At 40.2% G+C, this 27,629-nt stretch overlaps 1 protein-coding gene across 1 annotated transcript in view; it reads right to left on the bottom strand.

The window, feature by feature from the left end:
- The window catches only part of SYNJ2 (synaptojanin 2), a 77,715-nt gene extending 50,201 nt beyond the window's left edge, over positions 1–27,514 (bottom strand). The window contains exons 1-4 of the mRNA XM_014950939.1: positions 26,994–27,514; positions 15,874–15,960; positions 6,387–6,657; positions 3,273–3,498 (exon numbers count right to left, since the gene is read on the bottom strand). Of these exons, the coding sequence (XP_014806425.1) occupies positions 3,273–3,498; positions 6,387–6,657; positions 15,874–15,960; positions 26,994–27,114 (705 nt within the window). The 5' untranslated portion in view covers positions 27,115–27,514. The remainder of the gene's footprint in view (positions 1–3,272; positions 3,499–6,386; positions 6,658–15,873; positions 15,961–26,993) is intronic.
- Between the last annotated feature and the right edge of the window lie 115 nt (positions 27,515–27,629).

The following is a 27,629-nucleotide window of genomic DNA, read 5'->3' as shown; positions in this document are numbered from 1 at the left end:
AAAGCAGGAGAGGGTTTATTCTAGGACTCTTCCTTCCTCCTGGTAAGCGGATGCCAGCTTGAACTGGATCTCAGGCATCCCAGTGGTCAGCCCAACTTTGCTATCTTAGGACACGCAGCTTGGTAAAACTAGTGTTTATCACCATTAGCAACAGCAACCTTCTTTTCTCCTTTGAAAACAACAACCAAGCAAAACCACACAATCCTTTAAAACTCCAAACCCTTGTTATAATTTTCAACCTACTCGAGCCTTTCACCCTATAACCATTTCACTCTTGTGCTTTTTTTTTGCTTACCCAATTGCAAAACACTCAAAAGCCTTCAGTCCTCCCACTCCACGGCAGCTCCTGGCTGAAGGGGAACAAAGCACATTGGTTCAGTGAAGAGCCTGACCCAGCCCCAGCTCAGGGGATGAATTAGCAACCAGGTGCTGCTTTGTAACTCACCAGGAGCCAATCCTCAGGTTTTGTGCTGGAATGCAAAGGCCATTTGCATGGGATGCAAAGCTGGGATGCAAAGGCATTTTTCATGCTAATCATTTGCATTATAACGTCACCCAGGAATAGAATTAAACAGAATGAGTTACTTCTGACTCAACTAGTAAGCAGGGTAGCAGAAGTACTTCCCATACTTAAGACAACTGTCAAGTGTGGTGCCACCAATGTGAGACCGATCTGAAAGAATGCTGTCAACCCTAATCTTTCCTCTGCATTTCAGCAAGAGAAGATTCTTCAAATCCTGAGTAAGTACTTTGCACAAATGCTCATGAGAAGGCACTCAACTGAAATAGTAGAATGTACCAAGCTATTACTTCAAATGGCATATGCCCCTTCTTCTGTTCCCAAATTCCAGGGGAAAATTCCACTTTTCAGTGTGCAGACCTATCTGTATCTCCCAACGCACCCAGTGACAGACTTTCTAGAAAGATGTAGATGCTGCAGGACTTGACTTGCGGTTGCTTTGGAGCAGAGGCACAAAAGAGAATTATTAGCAGAGAATTCAGAGGCTGACATTAGAGACCCAAGCACTGCAGGGGAAGAGTTTGGCATCCAACAAGCAGAATTTGTGGAAGCCTGAACACTCAGTGGAAAGCTGCCAGGCCAGCCTACTGAAAATGCAGCAAACCAGGAAAAAGAGAGACATGAACAAAAGGCAGCTTACATCCCCGATAAGAACTCTGACCGCTGGGCAGAAAGTCTCACTTGGAACATTGTGAATGCTTGGAGCACGTCTTGGGGATCAAACCTCACCAGAAGATCGGGGAATAACCAGTCTGCAACTCCACCAAGCCTTCTGCTGAGCAACACAGCACTTTCAAGTCTAAGGTAGCTCTACATGAGTCCCTGGGCAGAACCAGGTGAAGAAGTTAAAGCTGTACAAATACCAGAGCTAATGTATAGGCAGTTTTGAGGGGTTTTGAGGGGTTGCCACTCTCAGCAGCCAGACACAGTCCTACGATGACACAGCTATAACTCTTCCAGAGTGAGTAATGACACAGGTAGCTTAAGTATCTCTGTGTTACACTCACTGGGCCACACAGAGATGCCTCACCAGCCTCCCCTTACGAGCATCACCTAAGCCATCTACTTGCATCTACATATATAGACACGTACATACACATATAGAAACAATCAACACTACATACAGTTTTGTAGATGTGCCCAGACACTCAATACAACCAAATTTTAGGAGCAGATCCTGGTCCTTTATTGAAAACTACTACCAGCCATTTATCTACTCTGCTTATAGAGCCATCCATTTCTGTGTGATGGTTCTGGCTGCTAGTAATTACTACTTCTATTCAAAAATGAAAAGGTGATTATACTTGCATAAGAAAGCACTCATTGCAGCTGGCACAGAAGGTTTCAGATTCTTCAGGGTCCATTGCTTTTTGTTCATTTTCAAGGTAGTAAGCTAAACCATGTGTAATAAAACCCACTGACTGTTACTGTGTTTGGCTGCGTCAATCAAGGGAGTCTGCTGAATGCATTTCACCTATATATTTTGTCTCAGCATCAGCTGGAAATAAGGTTTTTACTATATATTTATAAAAACTGTGTCATACCACCTCTCACTGGACAGAATCTCCCACAGAGCAAAGGGGAATATAAAGCCAAGTCTCCTCCAGAATAAGTTGCACTGGAATTTGCCTTAGTCTGAAAAAAATAGTGTTTTTTCTTTATTTCTTTTACTAGCCAAAGATGACTTGACTCCCAGCGAACAACTCTTTTGCTGGGCAGCTTCCTCTTAACTAGAATGATATATTTGAGTGCTGGGAGTTTGTCTTCACCAGAGCACAGTATACACCATGTACTTTCTATAAATGTTGCTCTTACTAGTCTGCAAAAGTCCTGTGAGGCAGGAAGTTAATAATGACCCTCATTTCATAGCTGAAAAACTTAATGGACAAAGAAGTGGTGGCTTCAATCCAATACGGCAGACAGGAGTAACTTGAAACATGAATATTTATGATCATAAGATTTTGTATGACTCTAAGTGACTTCCTTAGAGTCAAATGTAAATCTCAGCTCTAATCTTTGCTGAGTATCACTTCGAGCATCCTTAACCAAATTTTTTTACATGACTGTAGACATAGTTATGCCATTGCAGCACAAGGTACTTCCAATGGTTTGTCCAGCAAACCTCAAACCTGGTGGCATGGACTAACAGAGATACTTAAAATGGATGAAAAAGAAATGAACTGTAGAGACCATTATTTTATAGAAAATCTTTCAAAATAGTTTTCCTCCAACATTCCACAGCATGGGAAACATGACATATTTTATAAAATATGTACTATAAAAATATATGCAGAATGCATAAAAGTGTGACATTTATTCTGGAACAGATTTGAAAACATTCTTTTGTTTAATACATGGGTCTCACGGCTGATAATTCTAAGCAAGTTTCATGCAATTGAGAAACTGTTACATGTGTTGATTTCACATGAATTAACACACAGGGCTCTCTGAATGGTTTAAAAACCCATGTCTATATTTCACCACAATATCAAATAGCCAGACTTTCACATTCAGGAAAAAAATCAAAAGTATTAGTAAAAACTGTGTGCATGGAAAACTCAGAAACACAGAAAAAGAACAGATCACAAATAAATGCTTAATGGGCAAAAACAAAGAGATCTGTCATGCGATAATAGTCTAAATATTATTGGAAAAAACACTTGCTGAACACCTCTAATTCTTGTTGGAAACTCTGCCCCAATTAAACTTGAGTGGAATTAATTATTCAAAGCTATTGGATACATCCACTTACCTGCTCTGTCTCAACGAAGTTAGATACATGTCCATCATCATTGACCCCTCGGATGTGAAAGCGGGCGCTGGCTCGCTCACAGCTGATGCGGGAGATGAGACAGGCCTTTGCCTTCTTGTGGGAAGCATAAACCGTGCGAATGTCCACCACACCACACACCACTTTGAGCAACCAGTCAGAGCAGTTCACCTGGTAGTGTTTGAAGGGCACGTGTAACAGTTGGTTCCTGAAAGGTTCAAGATACAGATACATTACTGAATAGAATAAGACAGACAGGCATGGGTGCTACCCCACAATCACCAATTTAAGTAATTAATGTTCTGTGAACCCTTTTTTTATTGTACCGTTGCTTTATCCAAAACCAGAAAATATCAGGAAGAAATACTTGTGAACTACTACATGGCAATTTTTAATAGCATGGCTACCACCAAGGTGCTGTCCTTATATCTTATACCTATATCTTAAAAATTCAGATGCAAACATCACCTTTTTCAGCTCCAGAAATATTTGGTAATCTTCTTCATGAATTAGAGTGCTGTCAAGCTAATGACTTTTTGACCAGTACTGCCCAGACCTCAGCATACACTACAGGATGAAGAGCCACTTTAAAGCCCACCAGGATTTTCAGGAAAATTTTTCCAAGTAGAAACTGGACCCATAAGTCAGTGGAAATATCGCAAACAGGGCTACTAAAATTAAGAGGAATGTCTGTTTTAACATTCAATTCATTTTATGATCAACAACCTAAGAGATCTATCATGCCTGGTTAACAGTGATGCTACTCTCTTCTATTATGATGGTTTTTCTCATTTCATTTTTCAAAATGTGCCTTTAGGCACATATGAGGGCCCTTTTATGATCATTTTTTGCTCAACAGCTGATCTGTACAAGAGTTACTACATCTAGTGAAACCCCTGAAGAATTGTTCTTCTGAAGTACGGCATTTCTCTGAAAAAGGTGCAAGTCATTCTTACGTTTTTAAACTAAATATGTAACTGAAAAGGCAGCTCTAAAACTATTTTTGGTACCTCTTCTACCTCATTCTCCCAGTTCTAGTCACAGAAGAAGTTGTCACTCAGACAAATTCCAGTAGAATTTTTTTGTTGTTGCAGTTCATTTAACAGGGAGTTTGTATCGCTTATAACTAAGGTCATCTGGCACTTTTCATCATGTAACTATTTATTCCATTGTTTACTTTTCTCAAGAATCTGTTGTTTGGTCTGAAATCTCCCATAACACATAATTGCCTCAAGATAAATTTTCTTTGGAAAATCTTTCTGCCCTAAACGTGATGTTGTCGCCATTCACCCCTGTTCTACAACATATAGGAGAGCGGAACCTCTTCGAGGCCAACTTCTAGGTTACCCAGAAGCAGCAAAGAAGCGAAGTTCAAATACTTACATCCTGAGAAGAAAAGTTTCAAAAGACAGTACAGTTTAAAAGAGTTGCTTTAAAGGCTGGTTTTTTATTAAGGGATATTGCACCTTAGGAATTTCCATCACTGGAACAAAGCTTGTTTGAGCTGTGTGTCTGACTTGACATGCTTGGAGAGCTTTTTGAGAGGGATGCATAATTAGCACAGTTGAAAGCAAGTTTTATATCTCTCTCTTCTGAGTTCAATTCAAAACAAACTCTTACCAGTCAAAATCACATCTCAGCTAGAAAGATTATTTAGCCTGAATGAACTGCTCTCTCATGTTTATTTATCATCCATTATAAACTTTTTTGCTTATTTAATATTCACCTACTTTGGGCCACAAGACTTATCACATATTCTAGCAGCACAGCCATATTTAACTCTGCCAGTTATTTTCCACCTACATCGTATAACCCTCATTAATTTCCAGCACAGCTATGCTTCCTGCGTGACCATCTTTTTTGTTTACAAAGAAAAAAAATGAGGGTATAGGAATTCAAGCATTCTGCCAGAACATTATAAACTTTTTTGCTTATTTAATATTCACCTACTTTGGGCCACAAGACTTATCACATATTCTAGCAGCACAGCCATATTTAACTCTGCCAGTTATTTTCCACCTACATCGTATAACCCTCATTAATTTCCAGCACAGCTATGCTTCCTGCGTGACCATCTTTTTTGTTTACAAAGAAAAAAAATGAGGGTATAGGAATTCAAGCATTCTGCTTGTAAAGCAAACAAACTGAACTACATCAACACTGAACCCATCTAAAGAAGACAAGCTCCAGCATTTGTGTTTTCCTTTCCATTCAACCAATACTTACCACAACATGAAATATTTTTTCTTTGCTTTATAAGCACAAGAAAGCAAGTAGTAGAGAGCAGTGTATCACAGGAGCTGCCTTCTGTGCAACATGTATATATTTACACTGAGCTACAAACATATTAATATTGATGCTTTCAACATAAAAACTAGGGCACATTATTGAAACATTAAAACTACAGCCTTTAAACTCCTAAGAAGGAGAGACATATATTGAAACATTAAAACTACAGCCTTTAAACACATGCACTCCTAAGAAACAGAACAGATGATGGGATTAATGAACAGTTCAAGTACAGGTTTCTACTAGATAACTTTTAAAACAAATTATTAAAAAGAACTGCAGGGGAAACTATTCACGACACAGAGAAACATATTTCTATAGTGTGAGTAATTTATCTTGTGTTTCCTTCTTAAAACCACAAAATGTATTAAAAAGAACTGCAGGGGAAACTATTCACGACACAGAGAAACATATTTCTATAGTGTGAGTAATTTGTGTTTCCTTGTTAAAACCACAAAATATCTACTAGATAACTTTTAGAACAAATTATTAAAAAGAACTGCAGGGGAAACTATTCATGACCCTCAGAAACATATTTCTATAGTGTGAGTAATTTGTGTTTCCTTGTTAAAACCACAAAATATCCAGTTATTAGAATTGCATTTCACTATTGGATTAGTTTTAATTAATAGAAGTTACTTCTTTGACCCAAGTTTACCACTAATCCACTAAAGTCACATGCCCTGTAAAATGCCATGAGTGGAGGTGCACCTGAAGTGTATATGCTCGTTTCCTTCTGAGAATGTCTGGCCAATAAGATACAGCTGGGGATGACAAAAGACTTCAGTATAAACATGCAGTACTAACCAGAAGAAGGAGTTACCAGATTCATAGTTGTTATCACCCTGCTTCTGAGCCCGCACAGTCAGATCAAAGTTTGAGCCTGCGTTAGGCCACGAGAAATAGAACATCCCAGAGTTGAGTATTTTCTTCAAGGCAGTAACGCGCTCCTCTTCCTTGGTTTCTTCCTGGAGAGGACAGAAATCTGTTGCAGTAATTTTGTACACTTCAGCGTCCAGGATTTTTCCCACCGACGTACAGCCTGTCACCAGGACCAGAAAGTGCAGCCGAGCGTTACCTGGAAGGTGACAGACAGTTAGAAAAGGGTTACAGGCAGACCCAGGCTATGCTGCTTCACCTCCAGCAGAGGCCAGTGTCTTTGCTTCAGAAGAAAACAAATACAATTTGTTGTATTTGTTCTTTTCCATTTCTGAAAGCCTGTCACCAGGACCAGAAAGTGCAGCCGAGCGTTACCTGGAAGGTGACAGACAGTTAGAAAAGGGTTACAGGCAGACCCAGGCTATGCTGCTTCACCTCCAGCAGAGGCCAGTGTCTTTGCTTCAGAAGAAAACAAATACAATTTGTTGTATTTGTTCTTTTCTATTTCTGAACTCTTTTTGAGTGCAGGTGAGTGCAATTGCGTAATATCCCACAATATAAATAATAAAAAAAAAAAAAGACAACAGAAGACTTTGGTATAAACATGCAGTACTAACCAGAAGAAGGAGTTACCAGATTCATAGTTGTTATCACCCTGCTTCTGAGCCCGCACAGTCAGATCAAAGTTTGAGCCTGCGTTAGGCCACGAGAAATAGAACATCCCAGAGTTGAGTATTTTCTTCAAGGCAGTAACGCGCTCCTCTTCCTTGGTTTCTTCCTGGAGAGGACAGAAATCTGTTGCAGTAATTTTGTACACTTCAGCGTCCAGGATTTTTCCCACCGACGTACAGCCTGTCACCAGGACCAGAAAGTGCAGCCGAGCGTTACCTGGAAGGTGACAGACAGTTAGAAAAGGGTTACAGGCAGACCCAGGCTATGCTGCTTCACCTCCAGCAGAGGCCAGTGTCTTTGCTTCAGAAGAAAACAAATACAATTTGTTGTATTTGTTCTTTTCCATTTCTGAACTCTTTTTGAGTGCAGGTGAGTGCAATTGTGTAATATCCCACAATATATATGCCCATCCTTTGCTGTGTTACAGTATGTTTTTCCCACTTACTTCCCACTGCAATGAGCTTAGTGCTGAGACACTACTCAAAAAATCAGATTTCACAACCCTAGAGAACTACAGTTTTCGTTGGATTTGATTGAAGGGAAAGGTAAAAAGACTGGTCATTCGTGAGATAAAGTGTATTCCTCACTATGAATTTTTCAATTGACTTCTGAATTTTAAAGACATATCCTTTGCTGTGTTACAGTATGTTTTTCCCACTTACTTCCCACTGCAATGAGCTTAGTGCTGAGACACTACTCAAAAAATCAGATTTCACAACCCTAGAGAACTACAGTTTTCATTGGATTTGATTGAAGGGAAAGGTAAAAAACCTGGTCATTCGTGAGATAAAGCGTATTCCTCACTATGAATTTTTCAACTGACTTCTGAATTTTAAAGACACAAAGCATTCAGATTTCTGGGTGTGTTCAGCCATTCAGAAAGTTTCAGTACTACCAGTTCTTGAGATTTTGCTTTTTGTGTCACAAAAGAGTGTACATGGTTAGATGACAACCTCAATTATCACTAAAAAGAATTCCAGCTCTCACGGCTGTGAAGCAAAATGTGAAATCATGAAGCAGCTGAACTTCAGGGCCTCAAAACTAAAAGATAAATTTTGAAGCCTGAGAACACCACCCTAATCAGATCTTATGTACACAGCAGGATTTCAACCTCAGCTCATTCTCTCTGAAATTATAGAGTGATTAAGAAACAGTAGAACAATTGTTCTGAAAACACTGCTTTTGCTAGGAAGAAACTGTTTGATTTACTTAAATTGGCCTCTAATGGAGACAGTGTCATCCTGTTCATTTCAGTTAGTAAGAAGAGGTGGAAGTGAGCCAAGATTTATTGCCAGAGAATAGCAGAAACAACAGCTGACCTGCCAAGAGCAAGCTAATTAGTTAAGGTCACAGGGACAGTCTAGGACAGCGCGGTTTCAGACAGCAAAAGGAACACTTTGTAGGACCACTTTTTAACCCTCCACAGTGGCCCATTGTCTGAAAATGCAGATCAAGTCTCATGCAACAACTTTTTTTTTTTCCTGAAACACCAGCAGGGGGGTCCTTGCTTCCAGATCACAGGGTTTGCCACAGAAACTTGAGTCAGGGCTGGTTTTTAGCGGGGCCCAAATATTGGCGTAGGCGCGCGGGACTGGAATGGCAGTTCAAGGTGGGAGATTAGATCTTATTCATTCTTTTCTGCTGACTCCAGTTTTGCATAAAGGCCAGTGTAGGTGGTATTTACTAAAAAGCTCTGTTCATCACATTGCTTTCTGTAACAAGGGTATGCTGTGTTCTCCTTCTTGAGTGTTTTTTAAAAGTATGCTTTTCCAAATGACACCGTAGCAGAGGGTCAGAAAGACATGAAACCTGCTATTTTATTCCTCCTTTGCACGAGAGTGCATAATTATAAAGGATTAAGCATAGGAGATACGTCAGTTATCACCATGGTAGTTCATACCTGACTAAATACCATCTCTGGCAGCCTCCAGGAGGGGCAAGGAGGTATTAGCTCAAAGTAAACTTCACTCATCTGGAAGCAATGTATAGGAACGCTATTAATATGCCTTAATATCAGCCAACTTAAGGCACACAAAACCAGTCGTACCAGACTTGAAGAGCTGGCTGGCTGGGACTCTGAGACAAAGAATACAAGCATTTTCATTGGCCTCATGACCTTAAACTTTCCTAAAGGGTTCAGAAGAGATTGAATGGAAAGGTCGACATTAAAATAGCCAAAAAGAACAACAATTTAATAATAGTGGGCTCAAGCCTGTGCTTTGCCCTATTTTTTTCACTGCACAACTGTAGCCACAGGGTCCCGAGCAGAGGTAGGGCTCTTGTCAGACCTTCATCCTTTTAGAACCAAATCTAATAGCAAATTTAATGCTATTAAAACACTACTCTTCTATTAATCTTTTAATCATGCCTCCATTAAGCTGTAAGAAATTACCCACCACTAAGATATACAGCTACACACAGAGAAATACAGCTTTCCCCATCTTCTCTGCTTTGCCAGCAACATCAGTCTGGGAACCTCTTCTTTCAATCCCAAAACTTTTGTCTTCCACTGTCTTACCTCAATGTCTTTCCCCTCCACCCAGGCTGCCAATGTTTTAAATATATTGATAACTACATTGGACAAGTTTGTGATGGAAATGATGACTGCGCTACCTCCACTCATACTTTCACTTACACATTTTGTCAGACTGAAAATGTTATTCCAAGGAATAAAACAGAAGTGTTATATATCCAGATATGTACTTAATATGGCAGAAACCTAACATTACCAGCCACAGGAAAAATGCTTCTGCTTATTTGCCAGTCACTGAAAGTCTGACCATTATTATGGATATATTAAAGCCGAAAATCAGTCCTTTTACTTCTAAATTTAAACTTTAAAAAGTCAATGTGGTTTCCTTTCTGGTATGTAAATGTCAACAAGCCATAATCTTTCCTGTCGAAAATAACTACTTAACATGAAAACAGATGTATCAACCACAGCCCCACCTAAATGCACTTAAATTTAAGGATAGAAATTGCTTCAATCAGGATGGATGTTGCTACTGAAGGAAATAATTTTTATAAAACTTTATCAACTTTCTCCATTTATAAAAACTGCAAATGTTAAGTTATTTGGTAATTGTTCATTCATAGCAAGGAAAACAACATTTTTAGCTGACAAGAATTTACTGAAAAAATTTTTCCTAAACCATTCATTTTTATTATCCAGTAAATCTCACAAAAGAATGCAAGAAATTGCATTCCTGGTTTACTAAACCCACCACAACCACAAAAGCAAAACAAAACAAAACAAACAAAAACAACAACAAAAACCCCACCCTGCTATCAACACAACATGGAGTTTCCTATGGTAGGTAGATTTGTGAGGCCATGGCAAAGAAAGAGAGGATTTATTTTAATTAAATTGGTTTTGCTGAGCAAACTGTGAAAATATCACAACGTTAATGAAAGGGATCAAACTGAAACACACAGACATTCCTTAAAGCTAGAAGGTATTTCCCCTTAAAACAGTCGAGACTATTCCATTAATCCCTGCAGCCTTAACTCTTCAAAACTGCAGCTCACTACCATTTCCAATCCTGCAAATATATTAAAAATATTGCTCCTTTTAAGTTTCCAGTGAACCAGAAACTGCTTTTATGCAAGTAGTGCTTGAAGTACCAGACTAACACCAATCACAACAGAAATGCACCTCATGGTCCAGCCAAATTCACCTGGTGGCAACGTTAGGAAGCACATTATGGGGTTACAGCCTCTGAAAGGAACTAAACAGTGTTTAATGTATTTACATTTGTTCTGTCCAGAACATCAACAGCAACATGGAAAAAAAAAAAGTACTAAAGCCACAAATGAGCAGTCTCCCCTTAAGTGTAAGCTCAAATAAGTCAGGAAGCTGAGTTTTAAAATGCTGGCAGAGTATCCTCAAGATCAAAAGGAGAATTAACACTAAATCAGTTTCCTGAAGTCAGTGGCTCTGCCAGTACCACCAGTGCAGCCAGTTGACAGAGGCTCCCTGCATATCTGGAGTAGAGTAGGAGACACTCTAAACTCAAGGCTTTTTTCTTGAAAAAGGAGTCCAACAGTTCTTATTTAAAAAAAAAGTAATTAATGAAAGTGCGCTGGGTGGAAAATTCATGGTAATTTTCACTTGATTTCATGTGCAGTACAGTACCAGAAAGCATGTTACATTTGGCTGACAACTGCAAAGTGCATGATGAATGGGGCCAGTGCTAAGGCCAACAAAAAGCAACCCAAAAAAATAGAAACCTTTCTCCTGTGATGTGATCAAGGCTCCAGGTCTGGCTTTTGCACTTCACTTTGTACCAGTAACCACATCAGCTGCAGACTATTTATCAGGCCCCTCACCTTAGAAAACAACCTTTTTTTTTTTAAAAAAAAAAAAAAAAACCAACAACCAAAACCTTTTACAATTAGTTTAAAGTGCAGTTCTGGTGCAAATTAGCCTTTCTAAACTTTAGACATAGATGAAAGTGATTTAGGAACATAAGCACTGCAACTGACAATCATACCTGTGGAAATGTCTCTCATTTCCTTGGGATGCAATCTAGAACGTTTTAAATCTCTGAAATGATTTTCAAGCAAGAAGTAGACCAGTTCCTTACTAGTCATGCTTTCTATAGCAACACATCTGTGAAAAAGCAAGACTCATATACAGTAATAACGAAAAAAAATTATCTTTCAAAGCTCATGCAGCAAATTTTGATTTCAGAGAGATGGGTATAAATGTTGCATCATGACCAAGATCATTATTTTGCCCCATTACAGCTATAAATCACCACATCCGTCCTTAAAGAACATTTTCGAAGAAATATAAGAAATGTTTTGTTCATGGTGATATGTACTGAATGCCCTTTTATCAGGTTGCACAAGGGAGGCAGAGGATGGAGAATATTTGGCATAGAAAGAAGACAAAAATAACTTGCATCCATTCTTTCAAAAACTCTTGTGAAACCAATTGCCTCAATCCAAGCTGAACAGGAAACACAGTTCTGGTACATCATACACTACAATAAGCTGCAGTTTCTGTATTTAACCTGTCTACATGACTCAAGGCAATTGTTTCCCCTGCAGTTTAAGGGATGACTTCAGAGTTGCCTATTACCAGCTGCAGTGAAAAGGAGGCAATATTCAATTCTTTTGTCCTTCTTAACTGTAAATATTTCACCCAAGACTGCCTTTTCCTTTAAAAAAATAATTTACTCCAGTTTTTCCCTCTTTCTCCATTCCAATAGTCATGTCATGGCCTTATGTTCCCTCAGCCTGTTCCATCTCCATGCCACACATACCTCCACTTCACTTTCCATTCCACTGAAAAACAATTTGCAAGGTATTTTTGCTTCTCATCTGCCTTCAAAATTAGCAACAGAACGCAGCAGAGGAGCTGATTCTAAGCAACTAGGTGAAAATCGCTGAGGAAATCTATAGCAGAATTACGAAAATAACCAAGATTTTCTAAACTACAGTTTTAGCCTAAAAGATCCTCTTTCTCCCTCTTCTAAATACAATTGCATATGAGGAAATGTTCTAAAAGAACAGAAAATGGGCACTTAGCTGTCCTTTTTGCCTTTGAAACTTCTTCCTTTCAACTACACATCATATATGTGGAAGAGCAAGCGTATATATACAAATTAATTTAGAGCAGTTGTATTAACTAAACAACTTATGTGGTGGCAGTATCAAAAATACTCCCATATAAATGCCCCTTCCCGACATCACAGCATCTAAACCAAACACTGCAAAGCCAGCTCTTTTAACGCTTTGCTTAAGATGTATTTGCCACTGCTAGATCTTCTTTGGCAGCAAAATCTTGGCTGCGATACAGCCCAGAAACACTGTACAATTCATTCTGCTGCCATCCATCTCACAAAAGCAAGCAGAAGAACTTAGTGAGTCATGTTAACAGACATAGGCACATAGAAGTGAGTGTTATTACTGGTGGGAAACATTAACTTTGTGAGTCAGTTTCACATATTTCATCTACTTTCTTGTGAAAAGCACGAACTACTTTGGCAGGCACACAATGTGATTTATTTGGATTCCTAAGTAGCAATATTTACAGATTAATTAAAGTGCTCAGAGACATCTTTCATGTCTTGAAAAAGAGTCTCCCCTTCTGCTCTGCAAATAGACTCTTTTAATATCCCAGTGGAATGTACTTTCACAAATATTTTCAGTTAATTTAGTACGTATGGGCTGCAGGTTTCCAGTAGTTAGAAAAAAAAATATACTGATACTCCTGAACAAAGTCTATGTGATCACTGATGCTCAGTGAAGAGCTGGCCAATTATTCCCCTGCTTACAGCTGCTAGAATACATTATATTAAAAAAAAAAGAGGGGGGAAAAAAGTGACATTGCATTCCTTTCTAGAGTTAGTCTTTTATGTAAGGAACAGCTAAAGGGATGGAACTTATTTCTACGTAATATGGAAGATCTAACTGCGGCTGTGAGAAAAATGTGGGCTACCTCTTGAATGTTGAAATAGCAGACATGCAATCATCTTTGCTTTTTTAAACATTTTCAGCAGCAGAAAATGTTTGCTTACCTTTGCTTACCACTAGAGCATGACTCTCCTGACTTTTCGCTCAATCACAATTAGAAGTTTGCCTCCTCCAGTAGTTAACTTTTTTATCCAACTAACAATAAATTTTTTAACAATGGCTTCCAAATTGAGTTCTGTACCAGGACTTGTAATTTAAGGCTAGAACAAGACAGAGGTACAGTGACAAAGCTCAGAGAGGAAAAACATCACACTTTAAGGACACTGAAGTTAAGCATGTGTTGCTCAGAAAGAAATAAGCACATGGGAAACACAGAAATAGAAGAATAAAAGAGAGAAAATAAGGCTGAAGACATTTCTCACCCCATTTGAAATCATTCACCTTTTAATACGAAGACTAAAACTGGATTTATTTACTTCCCATCATATACAAGAAACTACCCTCATCTGTAGCTTGAAGAGCTTGAATTCAATAGCTACATTCCTTTACTATTACAACAGGATTCATTAGACTCCTATGAAGAAAAACAGGTCCAAGTGCCAACAAAAACTAATCACAAGCCCTCCATTTTTAATTACATTAACAAATTGGTATTAATCTACATATAAATGTCTAACTCACTCCACAGGAAGAAAAAAAAAACAAACACAAAGCCCACATTCATTTTAGAAGACTAGATGGACCTACTGCTTTAAATAATGACACAGAAATCTTTCAGATTGCTGTTGTCTTTTCAGATCAATCTCAAGTCATATTACTTAAGCCATAATATGGTAAGTGGGCTATAAAAAGATACACTTATATCTAGTGGAGTAAATACACCAGTGCTCACACCATCACTGCCTTCCGTGGATTCCTTGACCAAGCACCAAGTTATATGGAAAACAGTTTTGTCATTTCTCCAAGTCAAAATTAAGGCTTAATGTAAGAAGACTATGGGAACAAGGAATATAGTGCTTTGTGTTTCAATACGTCTTTTTCATCAGTGAATTTGAAGTCTGCTGTATAATGTACTATTACCTTCAAATCAATGATATTTACTTCCCATCATATACAAGAAACTACCCTCATCTGTAGCTTGAAGAGCTTGAATTCAATAGCTACATTCCTTTACTATTACAACAGGATTCATTAGACTCCTATGAAGAAAAACAGGTCCAAGTGCCAACAAAAACTAATCACAAGCCCTCCATTTTTAATTACATTAACAAATTGGTATTAATCTACATATAAATGTCTAACTCACTCCACAGGAAGAAAAAAAAAAACCAAACAAACACAAAGCCCACATTCATTTTAGAAGACTAGATGGACCTGCTGCTTTAAATAATGACAGAAATCTTTCAGATTGCTGTTGTCTTTTTAGATCAATCTCAAGTCATATTACTCAAGCCATAATATGGTAAGTGGGCTATAAAAAGATACACTTATATCTACTGGAGTAAATACACCAGTGCTCACACTATCATTGCCTTCCATGGATTCCTTGACCAAGCACCATGTTATATGGAAAACAGGTTTGTCATTCCTCCAAGTCAAAATTAAGGCTTAATGTAAGAAGACTATGGGAACAAGGCATATAGTGCTTTGTGTTTCAATACGTCTTTTTCATCAGTGAATTTGAAGTCTGCTGTATAATGTACTATTACCTTCAAATCAATGACCACAGAAAACATGCTATTTCCATTAACATTCCTGTAGGCAGTGTAATAGCAAGTCCTTTCCTAAATCAAGATTCCCAAACCATACAGAAATTTACAGCAATGACAATAGAGACTCCTTTACTATACTAGTCGAAGTTAAAGGACTGATTTTGCAAATCCTCAGCCATGTAAATTAGCCCATTAAAGGCAATTGGGCATTATAGCAAGGATTGGCAATCTGTAGTACTGCGGTCTCAGATGACCATAATTAATCAGTGTTTAAACACAATCCTTCAAAAAAAAAGAAAAAAAAAAGTAAAAAATCATAGCTTGTTTTGGACAAATGTAGTAGAGGAAAAAAAAATGGCAATTATCTTCAGGCAGCTAAGAATGTCAGACAAAACAAAAATGAGAAAAAAAACCCCCGAAATTCTTGGACTATAATTTAGTGATATGCTTTTGGCACAGCGTAGAAAAAGAAATAGATCTTTTCCAGACTGTACGTAACAAGATGCAATTAGCTTTCACAAATTAAGGCAATGGACAACTTTAGCCATTGTTGTCTTCTAGCATTGCCTTGGCATTTTATAATGTCAGTCATACAGAAGGTCACTTACCACATTTGAGCTGAAGCTCTCCTAAGCAGCCGTAAGCATCCATGAGTTTTTCATATTGTCCTTTAATTGCATCCTTTTCTTCTGGAGCTGAGAAACAAAAGGAAGGTAGCAAACCTTAGTTTTCCGGTTTTCATAAAATTTTCAAATTGCTATTGCCTACACCAAAGCATCCCAGTTGATTTTGCTCAGTAAACACAACTACAGTACAAAGGCAGGGTTAAAATGCTGTAAGAACACAGTGATTAAAAAATGATGGAACAGAAATGCAAAGCCTCACCACACACCACCCCAGAAGAAAGAAGGTCACTGACTAGCTTTCCAAACATGGTACAGGTGCCACATCAGTTTCAGAATAAGTAAAGGAATATACAGGCACATGTAAACTTTGCACCATTCTAAAATAAGAGCAAAAATAATAATTTGTCTGGCCATGAGCTAAAATATTATATATTTTTCTTGGTGTGCAAAAAGAGGTGGTTTCTGCTTCCAGATTGTTACAGTCTAATTTCATACAAAACTGGAATTTTTTAATGCAAGATAACATAATTTGATGTAGACACAACATCAGATGTTGATTTCAGGAAGAATTAAACTTGTATTTCAGAGTAGTAAAAATTAAGATTAAAAATAAACACATAAAGGTTTGTTGATGCTAGATTTGTGTATTTCTGCAGCAATTGACTTCCATGGGTGCAAACTGAACATTTAGATATTAAAGCAGAACATGGCCCAAACTTGTCACTCACTATTTTAAAGTAAAACCAAAGTATTTCTTGAATGAGTAAGTCTGTGTTTTGTATATATTTCCCAATGAGGAGTAAGGTCAGCCTCATGACTGAGAAAAACATCTGTGACCGCCAAAAGTCCATTTACTTCTCGAACCACTGATAAACAGCAAAATGGTACTTGTAGAGTTTAGCTAATACTTTGCAATCTTATGCTCCCAATAAACTTCAGCAATTACAAAAATCTGAAACATCTGGGCACAAAAAGGACAAAGTGAACAGCCTGCAATGGATGATAGAGAAGAAAAGCAAGAAACAGACTTCTCTTTATAAACCTCAAGAGGCAAATAGTTCAGAGAGAAGCACGGAAAACAAACAAATATCCCATATATTGCTGACATTTTTAAGTGAAAGGAAGAACAATTTCACTCACAAAATTCCTTAGCAGAGGCAACCGCCAAAGGAAATCAAAACATATTTGTCTCAACTTTTGCACCCATGACAAATAAGGAAGACTTGATCATTTTTTTTTTATTTTATTTTCGCTATCAGACTTTTGCAACTTATCCATTCTGTCTTCTTAGAAACACGGAGTGAATCGGGAGAAACTAGTAAAATGTTTATACCACAGACACACCAGTGAAACAAAACATAAGCAGCAGAAAGAGGATGAAGGCATATTTATTGGGTAACATAAACCTCTAGACAGTAACAATTTAAACATTCAGTAGCAGGACCTCTTAAGAGCTAAGTTCTCTTGAAGCTCAGTTCACTGGCACTTAAAAAAAAAAAAAAAAAATCAGCAATAGTTTAGATACTCAGTGAACAATTGCCCAAAGCACAACTGTAACAATGTTTCATTCTTTAAAAAGACTCCCTGTCAAGCATCTTTATGTATTAAAAAGAGGTTGCAAAAAGTGATGTTTCACTTTCCATGGCATTTTCACTAAGGAGGAAAGACCAGCAGCAACATACTGACTTCTTTCATACACCTTTTCTCTGCCTTAAAAGCTTATCCTTGTTCCCTTTAAAATAAAAAAAGAAAAAAACATAAATAAAATTCTTGCTCCAAGTATTCTACCTTTAGGAAGAAATAGAGAGTGACAGGAACAGCCCAAGATCCGGATCTCAGACTGAGGCAGGAGCTTGAAAACTTGTGGGCAAGGCACAACCTGAAAGCATTTAAAAGACACCTTGAAAGCAGGGTGATACTCTTGGAAGCAGAATTCCGGGTTGGAAAGCCAGAAAAGAATGGAATTTATTTCAACGTGGAAATGACCAACACGCAACTCATGCCGCCAACAGCAAGAAGCACCTGACACTGGTGGTACAGAAGTCACCAAAGATTCCCAAGTGGAGCCAGTGGCATCACAGGCACATCAGCTCCTGGCATGGGATTTTTCCAAACACCCACAAAAATAGCTGTGTTTTGTCAGCAGCGCTACAGAAATACCCTGTTGTCCTGGGCAGGCCATTTGACAGAAGATTTGCCCACATGGGGCATCAGTACCAGCAGAGCTGCCTGGAAGGGAGGAGAGGAGCAGGCTCTGGAGACCAAGCTCCAGGAGGTCTCTAGGCTGTGGTGCCATTCTTTTTGGCTGGCTAACAACTCACTAATAACTTCCACCACACGGCAGATTCTGTTATTTACCCTAGGGTTTGTCTTGCTCCCTGAAGCAATTTAGACTCAGAAACCAAAAAAGAGACAGAGTGATCTTTCTTCAACACTTCGACTGGGGTGATGACTCCTTGGTCCCCCCTCAGCCTCCAGCCACCACGGTGCTGTCTCACTCCACATCTTGCCAGCGTGCAAGCAAGGATACAGTCATCATCCCTCCAGCACTGGGAGGTCCTCTCTGAATTCTGACACACCCCAGCCAATTTTTTTTAATGTTTTTGGAGGGAATGAGGGATAAGGAGGAAGAATCCCCAACAACCATTCTAAATAACAATACATAGAAAGGATGACTAAACTGTGACTTTAAAAGAACATTACGGCAGAGGGCTTGACCCAAGTTTTATAGAACTTAAAATTGTTATCAAAATCTCAAATAACTGTCATCAAAACCTGGCCTGAAACATCCCTTAGAGTATTCACAAACACTTCTAGGACATAAGAGCTAGAATCGGAAAGAGAGCGACTAGACAGATAACAAAATTTAACTGCCTCTGCTGGATGAAGAAGAGACTTGAAGGGAAAAACTACTACAAAACTCTAAAGAATTGTTGATGAACAGGGGAAATACAAACCATATCTGACAAGTTTCAACAATATTGAAAATACTGTTTTAGCAACAACATTCAACAGCTAGGTGTGTCCAAAGATATATACCACTTCTATAATCTGTAAGATGAGAATTATTTCCGTGTTTCTCCATTAAATATTCCAAAGTCTGGGTTCTTATTCTACAGTGGCTTTCATTAAAAGTCTGAAATGCAGAGGCACACATGAAATCCTTCCTTTTTCAAGCCAGACAGCTTGAGATACATATATACATATATAGTTGATGCACAATACTGCTACAAAAGTTGATGAAACTAATGAAAAAGTTTTCTACCTGGAGAACAAGTCACGTTTACAAATACATAGTGCATTTTTTACTACTTAATAATAACTAAACAGTATACATAGTAATTGCCAAACTCCACTAAAGCTTCCTGTGAATATTTTTTTAGTAATCTTTCTTTCCACTAAGCATATAATTGAGTATCCACCCTTCTGCAATAATTACCCCAACTGTGTTGTGCTTGTAACAGCTTTAGACCTGCACGCTGTCTGCATTCCTCAAGCCTTTTTCTAAATATTAATTATGTAAGGGCTCCTGATGTAAATTATATATAATGTTGGCATGTTAGCTCAAATTTTTAACCCTTGCAAAACAAGAGGCGCACAATAATTCAATGAAATAAAGCTACAATAAACTCAAAGTGACATTTTTCCACATATAAATATCTCAGAGCTGAAGAAAAACACCCTGAAAAGACACACATCTGCATATACCACACAGCCTATCCAAGTTTGACTTCCTACTTGTAAAAACTGCAAATTCAGTTTAACAGCTGGCAGGAACCAGCCAGATGTATGCAGTTTCCTTTATTCAACCCTTCCTCAGGGCTGATCCACCAGACTTCAGCAGGAACCAGGGCCACTCTCAAACATTTGGTGCCCAGAAACGTCAGTGACTGGAGTAAGAGGGCAGAAAGGTACCCTAGTTCCAAGTCCCACATTAAGGACAGACACAGTAATATCTACAACTTAAAGATAAAACTGAACAAAGAGCTCTTGAAGAAAAGAGTCTGCGACTAGATTGCAGATTCTGGCTCTCCCCTCTGATTCTTAAGCCTGATTCTGGAAATAGACACCTGTGGAACTGTAGGTACTACTATACATACATATTCTGAAGCATTTCTAAGTACCTTTAGAAACATGGGCTTGATGTGATGGGGCCTCACTAATTTGTTTCCTTTATTTGTGTCATTTAGCATTTTGCAGGAGGAAATGTAAATTTTCCCCAGAAAGAGCAAATCTATAATCAAACAGAAATGTCACACATACAAAAAACCCCCAAGAACACGTGAGGAAAAAAAAAAATACACACACTACTATCAGCATCTTACCTAGAAATAGGTGCAATATCTGGTATTACATGAGGTTAGATAATTAACTTGCCTCCAAATTCTGTTTTCTGTCATCCTCAGAAAGACCCAAAGCACTTTGTTGTGTTTTCATTATCTTTCATCACTAAAATCTTCCTGTTTACATTCAGTCTGAGCTACACAGGCATTATGCAAGTACAACTGTAATCTGAAATACCATACAGGTTAAGCAACACAGAGTTGGGAAGAAGTCTGTGGTCAGGTTAAGAAAGGTCAGTTAAGAAAGTCTGAATATTCAAAACATTAAGCAATGTAATTACCCATTTTCTAGAAAGCGGTATTTCTGGTTGAAAACACAACAAACAAATCAGCAAAGTGGCATTTTGGAAAGATCAGCTCACTGGCTTTCTATAGTAGATTGAGAATATTCTGCTTCTAGTGAGGGATTATGTTTTCACACTTGTATATGTATATATAGTGCAAATATATATATACCTGTATGTGTATATACAAGGCCAAGTGCCAGGTCCTGCATTTGGGACAAAACAACCCTGTGCAGCACTACAGGCTGGGGGCAGAGTGGCTGGAGAGCTGCCCAGCAGAAAAGGACCTGGGGGTGTTGGTCGACTGTCGGCCAAACATGAGCCAGCAGTGTGCCCAGGTGGCCAAGAAGGCCAACAGCATCCTGGCCTGTATCAGGAACAGTGTGGTGAGTAGGACTCAGGAGGTAATTGTCCCCCTGTACTGGGCACTGGTGAGGCCCCACCTCGAGGGCTGTGTCCAGTTTTGTCCCCTTCACTACAAAAAAAAGACATTGAGGTGCTGGAGCGGGTCCAGAGAAGGGCAATGAAGCTGGTGAGGGGTCTGGAGAACAAGTCTTATGAGGAGAGGCTGAGGGAGCTGGGGGTGTTCAGCCTGGAGAAAAGGAGGCTGAGGGAAGACCTTAGTTCTCTCTACAGCTCCCTGAAAGGAGGGTGTAGTGAGGTGGTGATCAATCTCTTCTCCCAAGTGACAAACAATAGGACAAGAGGAAACAGCCTCAAGTTGTGCCAGGGGAGGTTCAGATTGGATACTAGGAAAATTTTTTACACAGAAAGGGTTATCAGGCATTGGAATGGGCTGCCCAAGGAAGGGGTTGAAGCACCATCCCTGGAGGTTTTTAAAAGACAGGTAGACATAGTGCTGGGGGACATGGTTTAGTGATGTTTGGTTTTTTTTATCAGAGTTACGTTGATGGTTGGACTAGATGATCTTGAAGGTCCCTTCCAACCTAGACAATTCTATGATTCTATATGAATATATTCATTCACAACCAAATAAGAATGGTTGTGAATAAATAAAACCACCAGGTTTCTACTGGCCAGCCCTGTGGACTGCAGGCAGTCAAGAACATAAAGATAAAAAGGAAGTCTCTAAGTCATTGCTCTCGAGCTTGACCATTATCTTCGTGTGCTTCCTGTCATATATTACAAATATTAACACAGAAACTTGTAGTCAGTATAGACATAAACCACCAAGCAGAATTCGTACCTCACAACCACTACCAGCTTCCTAGCACAGAAAGTAAGCCTTGTAGTCTATATTTACACCAATACATCTTCCCTCTTCTCTGTACCTGATTTGCATTTCAACAACAGCAAAGGAACTGTAGCACACACTTGTTCCTGCAACCTATAGCAGTGAATTTCAGTCTGAGAAACCATAGTTTGCAAGCACCCACTGCCAGCGTAACCAAGGAAAGCAAGGCTTCTGATTCATACATTACTCCCACTACAAGTTTTGTAGGGTTTGAACACCACTAAACTACATAAAACTTCATAAATATTTGTAATTGGATTATTCTATTTTTCTAAATTTAACCAAGAAGTTTTAGGAATGCAGATAAAATGGGGAGATTAGCTATACAAATATTCCACTGTAACAGTGAGAGAGAGTCGTGTTGTATGGCTCATTGTTTTGCACAGAAATACATTCACAATACATTTACAGAAGTATTATTGGTGTTGGATTACCATATCCTACTGAGTGGCACATTTATCCACTTAAATACAAAACTAAAGTTAATTGTAAACAGTGTAGAAAGTGCATTCTGTAACAAAAAAACAAAAAAAAAAAAAAAAGAAAAGGATACACAGGTGAATAATTGCCACTTCCTGGTTTTTCATCCCTCCCCCTGCAAGGCTCTACACTGATTTCACTCGTCCGCCCCAGAGAACCACACACAGACCTGCAACTGAAGGCACAGAGGAGGCACGGAGCTCTATGTAAGTTTGTCTCTAGTAAAGTCTTACTTCCCAGATCTGTGGGTGAAAGTCTGGAGGAAAAACTTGAGCCCTACTTACAAAAACATGCACTGTTGCCAGCTTTGAATTTCAGTATTTTCAGAAGACCAGGGAAATTTAGGATCCACTGTAGCAGGTGTTGTAACATCCCTTAATAAAAGCAATCGCAGAATCAAAGTGCTTACAAAAAAACCCAATAAATCTGTGCACCATTTGCCCTTGCAAAAACGTATTTTTATGCTGAATTTCAATAGCAAAGCACTCCCGTTGACATCATTTCACTAAGATTACCTGCTGTAAAGTTAAATAACTACATTTTCAGTGCTATAGCCTTAGTTTATTTCAATGACTGCCTTGGCAGCAGTTCAGAATTGCCTTGTGCATCATCTATAAAGCATTAAAAACTGTAATGTGCGTTAAAAGTAGGAACAGCATTTGTATCTATACTTCCACTTGTATAAGCAAAAACTTCTAAATCAATGGCAATTTTTTTCATCCTTCATGACTCTAATCTTCTTCCATAGAATCGAATTATTCATGTTCTAGTTTGGAGAATTCCTGGAGGAATTGTTTCAGGCTGTCACCCATCCTTCTGGAGATGCCTGAAGCTTCAGGGTTGCCAGTGGCAAAAAAAAAAAAAAAAATAGCCTCTTGCAAAATGTGCTGTTAAATTCAAAACAGTGAGCTTTACCCTCCACCCTACAGTGACATCATGAGAAAAGGAAGAAAAACTCTCATCTTCAAAAACGCGATTTAATTTATGATAGAACAGAAAATTGTTCTGTTGATATTAAATCATTATATAGATTAAGTTAAGGGGTTTGGGGCTATGTAGTTAGGTTTTCCTGCTGTGATTTTTGATTCCTTGATTTTTCCAAAAGTTTCTTAGGTTAGGTTTCCATTACAGCCTGAGTGTTCTCATTTTATACACTGCTGACATCTCAGGCAATTAGAGATCTCCATAACACTTTCCCACTACTCGCAAAAAATGTGCAAATATATTTCAAGTTAAAAATATTAACTTTCTCTATGCAATAAGGAAATTCTGAAATATAATCAATTTACAACTAAAATTGTCGTCATGATCTTCATAACATACTGAGAGAGGAAAAAGTACAAAGTCATCCAGTCACAAGACAGTATCAAATTTTTCATTTACATATTTGAAAGGGTATATTTTAATTAGGAGTTTGCCAGAGGTTTATGGCCTGTATAGACATTGTGCTTATACAAGAGTGCTTTTTTTAGATTTCTTTTTTGTAATATCTCTTCTCCTAGGATGATTCTCACTCCCTTCTGCCACTCAAACTAGGTTAAATTCAACATATGAGTTTCTTCTAGTACAAAAGTATTATAGAAGCAATTGAACTTTCAAAGTGCAGATGTCATCCTGTGCAAGGCAGAGACACTTGGTAATTATGGAAAAAAAGAGTGATGAACAATGACTAAAATTTGCTCTCAGGCCTTTGCTGTCCATTCATGATTATTCCTCTCTACAGTTCTATTGACACGAGGCTGCTATTGCAGAACTGAATAAACTGTTGTACAACTGAAGTGCCCCAGGTATATGTATCTGCTTTTAGTTAGTGTGGAAGTTTGAATAAGGCACAGCTGCATGATTCCTTCTCACCACAGGTATGCAATTTTTTTTTCTAAACTTTATTTTAGAAACAGAAAATTAGACACAGGCGCCAAAATTCACACAATCCTAGGGTTAGTCTGTCTGAAACCACATGTATACAAAGTTTGTTAACCTTCCACTGAAGTGCTCTATGGTTAGTTAACAACCTAAATGCCAGTCAAACAAAAGAGAATTAATGTTGTTTCTGTTACCACCCTGGCTGTGAAGCTTCCTCTTCACAATCCTTGTAAATGTCACAATACCTACTCCTGGTTTTCTCTCCTTTTCTGGTCCTTCGCTGCACAAACGCAAGAAACGATCTAGCCAGGCTCAACTGGATCAACTAGCTTTTCCCACAACACAGGAACCAAACCAGGCAGGAAAAGAGAAACCAAATGAAATAGAATGACAAAGTTATTAACATGGAGTGGGCTGGATGCCAAGGGATGTATGATTATCAAGAGGTGACACTGGACTTTGAAAAGCCGTGGCAAACAGGCTTTTCCATGAGCCACTTATACAGATCCCTACTTCTAACACACATCCTATACAAATTCTCTGATCATTTTTAGCTACAGCAATTCAAATGGGACATAGTACCACTGGGAGAAAAATCTATTCTAAATTGATGATTGCAGTAACTAGTGAGATGGTAAATAATCTTTCCAGCTACCAATCATTCAAGAGGCTTGAGGTCAGCTAGATGAATGCTGGTCTCAATTTTATTCATGCACATTTGCCACAGGCAATGGAGCTGCTCTAGATTTATATCAGAATAAAGGAATACAAACCAAAACACATTGATATAAATGGAGAGCTTTAATGACAACAGGTTTTTGAATCGGGGAAAGTGAGTAAAGTGCTGCTTGGTACTACCAGACTTCACTTTGTCAGTTCATTGAAAACTGACACACACAAAAAAAAACCCTGGAAAAACGTAATGTATTCATGTCCACTATAACCAACAAATTTAACAAGAAACTGAGCCCCTGAAGTATTACACAACATAAAATTCCAATAAAATTTATTAAAAAACCCACAGTGTGGCAATGACAGATCTTTACCACAACAGGTCAAAATTTTTCCACTATCAGAACGACTCTTGTGAAAACCAGTTGCCACCTTTTTGTTTTTCTTCACTCTTTAAGTCCCCAATGCCTAAGCATTTCAGTGTGGATGTCCTGCCACCATATACCATGGAAGATTCAGCTCAGTGGGCCTGGATCCTGAGCTGACATTGTGACTAACACTTTACAAACCACAACATACAGACAGTTCTTACTACACAGAGTTCACAGTTCAAGTTCTTCCCCTTTTCCCTTGAGCTGCTTGAATATAGACTTCTAAAACACTGCAAACCCTGGCATGATTGCTGGAACAGGTAAGTATTACACGCATAACAACTTAAGAACACAGCACAAGCACAACGTGCTCCCCTGCATTACCTTTTGCACTTTACGTTCTCAGTCACCTCATTTTTCTGTGTCTGCCTCAACATTAGCACTGCATTAACTTGTGGGTGGCTAGTATCAAAACACGAGATGAGGCAACCCTGAGTATGTTCACAACTTCCACTGCCCCAGGTGAGACTGGAGCTCCTCCAGTAAGAGCCAGGCACTCAAGCAACCATAAACAGTGCAAACCACAAAGGCAGGTATGGCACCAGAGGAAGAAGCCAGTTTTCCTCTACAGGACATGAATCTCAGTCATCCAAAACAATGTCTCCTGTGAACCGGGTGTCTACACTGGTGGTTGGCACCCGATGTAGCTGAATAGAAACTTCTTCAAGAGCCACCGGGCCCCTTCCCTTTAGCTGGATCCTCCTCTGCAGTCAGCGAGGGTCATACAAAGCTGCAGAGTAACAAGTCTCAAAGTCTCACACAGTAAGGGTGCCCTGTGCCCAGACTACACAGCCACCAGGCAGGCAGGTGGCCTCTCCTGCTTCTCCCACCCAGCTGCTGGCCAGGAGGCTTAAGAGACCCAGAGGAGAGAAAGAGCTGCTTCAGACATGGATCAGGCTTGGGGTCGCAGAGGGCAGAGGAGATGCTGGCCAACAGGGCACTGAGGGTCACCCCCAAACCTGCAGCAGATGGGCAGGCCTTGGAGGGCCATGCTGGAGGCCGGGGTGTGAAGTGAGGGGACCCCAAGGTCACAGAACCAGAGAATCGCCTAGGTTGGAAAGGACCTTAAAAATCATTTAGTCCAACCATAAAAAAAAAAAAAAAGAAATAACCAAACAAAACACACAACCACCACTAAACCATATTCCCCAGCACCATGTCAATTTGTCTTTTGAATACCTCCAGGGATGGTGCTTCAACCACTGCCATGGTCAGCCCATTCCAATGTTGATAACCCTTTCGGTGAAGAAATTTTTCCTAATATCCAACCTGAACCTCCCCTGGTGCAACTTGAGGCCATTTCCTCTTGTCCTGTCGCCTGTGACTTGGGAGAAGAGACTGATCCCCACCTCTCTACACCCTTCTTTCAGGGAGTTGTAGAGAGCGAGAAGGTCTCCCCTCAGCCTCCTCTTCTCCAGGCAGAACACCCCCAGCTCCCTCAGCCTCTCCTCATCAGCCTTGTTCTCCAGACCCCTCCCCAGCTCCATTGCCCTTCTCTGGACCCGCTCCGGCCCTTCAATGTCTTTTTTTTGTGGTAAGGGCTCCAAAACAGTGGGCCGGGGTCTGAGCTCTCCCCGCCACAGGGGAAGGCACCCCCCAAACCTCCTGGGGATCGCCTGCTGCCACCCCATCCCGGACACCCCCCCCCACCCCACGCTGGCACCACAGGGGGACCAGGCGCGTACCCACGGACGCGCCACCTCCCCACCCCACAGCCTGCCCCACAGGAACCCTCCCGGCCCGGCCCGGCCCTGCCCGCCGCGGGGGCACTTACTGAGCGCCGCCACCGTGCCGGCCTCCAGCAACAGGCAGTCCTGGCGGCTGCGCGCCTCCAGCAGGGCGCTCGGCCCCGGCTCCTGCTTCCAGAGCAGCCGCAGCCCTTTGCTCAGCGCCATGGGAGCCGCCGGTCCCGCGACGGAAAAGAGCAAGGCGGTGTGCCGGCGTAAGGGTGGTGGGGAGGTGTGACCCTCCTCCCCCCGGCACCGAGCGCGGCGTCCCCCGGTCCTCGCAGCCCGCTTCGGACGCCCCAAGGGAGGCGGGCGAGGGGGAGCGGCCGCGTCCTCCCTCCCGGCAGCCGGTCACCTCAGCAGGCCTTGTGAGGGGGGCTCGCAGCGGGAGGGAAGGCAGCGGAGAGTTTGCGGCTGCCGCTTCTCGCCGGCCCCGTAAGGCTGCCGCTTCCCCCTCCTCCTCCTCCGAGAGCTCCCGGCTGCGGCCGGCGGGGCGGCAGCGACTTCCCCCCCCGCCTTTCTCTCTTCCCACCCACGGTCCCTCGTAAACTTTCCAGTTAACTTTGTCCCTCCGGCTCCCTGGCTGCGGCTCCTCCTCCTCCTCCGGGACAGGTAGAACGGCGCCGCCACCCGCCCTGCTCCGCGGGGAGAGGGGAGGAGCGGCGGCCGCGACCGCCCGGTCA

This window comes from Calidris pugnax, unplaced genomic scaffold (genome assembly GCF_001431845.1).
Source record: "Calidris pugnax isolate Ruff unplaced genomic scaffold, ASM143184v1 scaffold24, whole genome shotgun sequence".
Classification (NCBI taxonomy): Eukaryota; Metazoa; Chordata; class Aves; order Charadriiformes; family Scolopacidae; genus Calidris; species Calidris pugnax.
The sequence above is the reverse complement of the archived record's forward strand: the minus strand, read 5'-3'. Positions and strand labels throughout refer to the sequence as shown.